The following is a 4169-nucleotide window of genomic DNA, read 5'->3' as shown; positions in this document are numbered from 1 at the left end:
CAACATAACAGCTACTGATATGATATTTACTTCTACCTGCTGAAAAGGATGTGAAGTTCTCAGAAAAAATTCTGAGCTTTACTAATGTTTATTGTTTATGCACATTAAATTCAAACTTTCCTTCAAAATATTTGTCCATGAAGTTTTGTAAGTTCTGTCTTTATTTTCCAAACTTTGCAGTGAACCAATGTATTGTATGTTCAATTAATCAAAATATTGTATATTCAATGAAAATATTCTAAGTTCTATTGACCAAAATACTGTATGTCCCGGTTTCTGAAGTTTCAGGGATTGCATGTTACATTTTCAGCGCATGTTCTTCTGTTCTTCTCCTCCAGGTGTTGGCCACAGCTCCCTCAAACATCGCTGTTGACAACCTGGTAGAAAGGCTGGCTGGATTCAAACAGCGGATAGTGCGGATTGGTCACCCGGCTCGTTTGCTCACTCACTTGCAGAAGTTTTCTCTGGACGCGATTGTGGCGGGCAGTGAGGAGAAAAGCATCGTGAAGGATGTCAGAACAGATATGCAGAAGGTTTTGGTAAGACAGTATTGAGTCTTTTACTACGTGGGATATATGCTTTACTTTAGCTGAAAACAGTAGTAAATCAAGAGATAAATCTGAAAACAGTAGTAAATCAAGAGATAAATCTAAAAACAGTAGTAAATCAAGAGATAAATCTAAAAACAGTAGTAAATCGAGAGAAAACAAAACCTGATTTTACTCTTTGCTATTTGAGCAATCTCTATAGACTTAAAGCAGGGCTAAACCAAAGAAAAAACTTGACGGTCTCTCAGATTTTGGTTTAAGCGGACACTGCTGTATTAATTGAGGGGTATCTGCACTACTCAATGTGGCGGGCAGTGACTGTGTCATCATCTTTTGGGAATACCAGGTTTGGTGGACTTTTTTCCCCAAGATATTTTCCTGAAATATTCCTCGTGAAGGGACACACTCTTTTAAATTGCAAAATGGAAGAAATGAGGTTAAAATCATGCCAGAGACAATGGGATATTTTTAGTGTTCTCTTAAGGCTAATGGATTTTCTTGGTCGAGAAGATTTTCACCGATATTTACAGGTCATGAGTATAGAAGGTTCAATTTGAAAAAAGGCTGTTACAACCAATATTTCTTAAATTTAGGCATTATTACTGAATTTTTTTTTTCACAAACTGGATGAAAGAATGGTTCAAAGTTTACATTGTCAGTTTTTTTAGTGGTTTTAAGCTGTTATTTAGTTAAAGACTCATAATAAGTTACAATGATTCTACTCAGTTAACATAACGCAGGCATGTTCCCATTTAGAATATGTAAATCCATAAAAATGAAAATGGTTTGTATTCTTAGTTAACTAATGCTTGCTGTCTAAAATGTTATTATGTTACTGAATTGAACTGATTACTTTCTGAACATTTCTACCCCCTGAATCTTATTTTTTTTCTGAATGGAACTGTTTGCTTCCTGAATATTTTGACCTTTGAATTAGTTTGTTTTCTTTACTTTAGATATTGTTAACTATACGGATGTTTTTGCCACCAATCTTTTCAGAGCAAGATGAAAAAGGCCAGAGGGCGAGGGGAGCGCATTGCTCTGAGGGAGGAGATGAAGCTGTTACGGCGAGAGGCCTCTGAACGGGAGGCAGCCGCGACGCGAGAGATTCTCTCCCGGGCAGATGTTGTGCTGGTTACGCTGACCAGCTCTTCGCCGGAGGGTCCGCTGAAGTATCTGAAGGACGACCACTTCGACTTGGTGGTCATCGACGAATGCTCACAGGTTTGTGTGTATTGTGTGTCATTAAATGCGTAAAGGTCTTGTGACTTGTCTAAAAGAGGCCTCAGTTGTTAAAGATTACATTGTAAAGTAGCTCATTAAAGACGTCATATTTATTTTCTGACACCTATTTTACATAGTGGGCAATATTCAAAATTTCCTACCAACTGAAAATGTTTAATATGTCCTGCGCGTTCATGTGACCTTATGCAGTTCCGAGCACCGTAAAATACTAACCAAAAAACCCCCCCAAAGAAAAACCTTGTCACAGCTTCATTTTGTATTTGTTTTTTTCACACAAGTAGGGTAACTGATCGGGCTTTCAATCTGGCTAGCATATAAAAAGAATTTGGCTCCAAAAGTGAAAGAAAAGGCATTTTGTGTTACCTGACTGCAGCGACATATTCTCTCTTTCTCTGGTCAGGCCTTGGAAGCTGCGTGCTGGATCAGTCTCCTGCGCGCCCCTCGTTGTGTCCTGGCCGGCGACCACCTACAGCTGCCGCCCACCATCTTGTCGAAAGAGTAAGTTGTGTGTAAAATACATGCGGATAACTTTAGAACGACAGATGTACGCCATTGGCCGATATTTATGATAACAGTTATCTTGTTTGACGTCTTTGAGCCACAAAAAAAAATCAGTGGCCGAACCGAGGCTCGAACCTGGACTTCTGCTTTGGAGACAAGCGCACTAACCACTCCGCCACCATGCCACTGTAAGCTACAGGCTTTAAAAGTACTGCAATAGTGCTTTGAGGTTGTGTTGTCACCGTGAACGACAACAAAGTGGGAATCCCTCAATGAAGTCAAACAAGATGGTTGTTACTATAAATATCGGCCAATGGCGTACATCTGTCGTTCTAAAGTTATCCGCATGTGTGTAAAATACTGATGAGAAATAAAAATAAGTTACACTTTTCGAGCCGTAGTCTATACCCCAAAGCTCCTTTGAGTCGACTGGTAGATTTACATCACTGAGCACTGAAGTGTTCAAAGTTTAGTGCAAGTCCATAGGTTTGCAAGTTCGTCTGTTAATTATCTTGCAATTGATTCACATACATTTTGTGGTTTCTGCTAATTTGTCTGCAGTGCTGCAGGAAGTAATTCATGCTTTATTACTATTAACAGTGCATCATCACCAGAAGGCACAATTATTGAAGAGGGAGGCTATTCCCCCCCCCCCCCCCCCCAACAACCCTTTTCCAATTTTGTCTATGTGTGCATGTGTATGTTATATTTGTATACGAAGGGGTCAATTGAAAAACAGGATAAGTCCATTTTCAGTAAAAATAAGAAAGGTAACGAGTCATTAACTTACAACAGTACCTGTAAAATTTTCTTATGAAATTAGTTAAGTGAAAAACCGACTAAGTCATTTACAAACTGTATTTTTGTTAGAGCAAATTAAGTTAAGAACAAGCCAAGACTATCATTAAAAAAAAGGTTTAAAATAAGGTACGTCATTGTCATGGTTGGTTGGATGAATGTGACTTAACCCTATCTGTACGTTGTGTTTTACTATCATATGTAGATGTCGTGAGGAACTCTGTGCCACCACTTTCCAAAGAGGAAATTTACTTGTTAATCTGATCCGTACGCTTTGTATTGCAGTGTGTCAAAATGACTTTTTGAGAAATACTGAAACTTTCAAAGTGATCTTCGTACTAGAAGTATTCTAAAATGTGAAGAATACAAACCCGGGGGTACAAAATAAAATGACCCCAGGACGTACGACGTACGGATAAGGTTAACCTGCGTTTCACTCGACCCTTTCGTCTTATGTATACTACTGTTGCGATTCCAGGGCAGCTCTTGACCCTTTCTTATGTATACTGTTGCGATTCCAGGGCGGCATCTGACCATTTCTAATGTGTACTACTGTTGTGATTCTAGGGCAGCAAAAGAGGGCCTGGAGCTAACCCTAATGGAGCGACTGCTGAAAATGCTGTCGGAAGAGAAGGGCCGCGACGTGGTGCGTATGCTGACCACCCAGTACCGCATGCACCAGGACATCATGAGCTGGGCCTCGGAGCAGCTCTACCAGGGCAAGCTGACCGCTCATCCCTCAGTGGCCACGCACTTGCTTGGGTGAGCGTCTTTGAGCGTCTTTTCTCTTTCTCTCTCTTGCCCTTTTTAACTCCCAGTGGAGCGTAGGGCTTCAACGACATTTTTCAAGCGAAGCCCTGTCCTGAGCATCCTTTTCTAGCTGTTTCCATGATGTCCCCGCCTTTTCCATTTCCGCTTGTACCGCTCGCCTCCATGTCATCTTTGGTCTTCCTTTCTTACGTTTTCTTTGTGGATTCCACGTCAAAGCCTGTCTGATGATGCTTGTTGGGGTCTCCTCAGGGTTTGCCCAATTCATTTCCATTTCTTGAGCATCTTTTCAACCCTTTACATCCCCCC

At 40.6% G+C, this 4169-nt stretch overlaps 1 protein-coding gene across 2 annotated transcripts in view; it reads left to right on the top strand.

Moving 5' to 3' along the window:
- LOC101852639 (DNA-binding protein SMUBP-2) overlaps positions 1-4169 on the top strand; it is a 23620-nt gene that overhangs the window by 7866 nt on the left and 11585 nt on the right. For both annotated transcript variants that reach the window (XM_035971170.1, XM_005103785.3), the window contains exons 6-9: positions 339-539; positions 1548-1772; positions 2194-2291; positions 3660-3854. In XM_035971170.1, the coding sequence (XP_035827063.1) occupies positions 339-539; positions 1548-1772; positions 2194-2291; positions 3660-3854 (719 nt within the window). The remainder of the gene's footprint in view (positions 1-338; positions 540-1547; positions 1773-2193; positions 2292-3659; positions 3855-4169) is intronic.

This window comes from Aplysia californica, unplaced genomic scaffold (genome assembly GCF_000002075.1).
Source record: "Aplysia californica isolate F4 #8 unplaced genomic scaffold, AplCal3.0 scaffold00389, whole genome shotgun sequence".
Taxonomy (NCBI): Eukaryota; Metazoa; Mollusca; class Gastropoda; order Aplysiida; family Aplysiidae; genus Aplysia; species Aplysia californica.
This window is presented reverse-complemented; position numbering and strand designations above follow the sequence as displayed.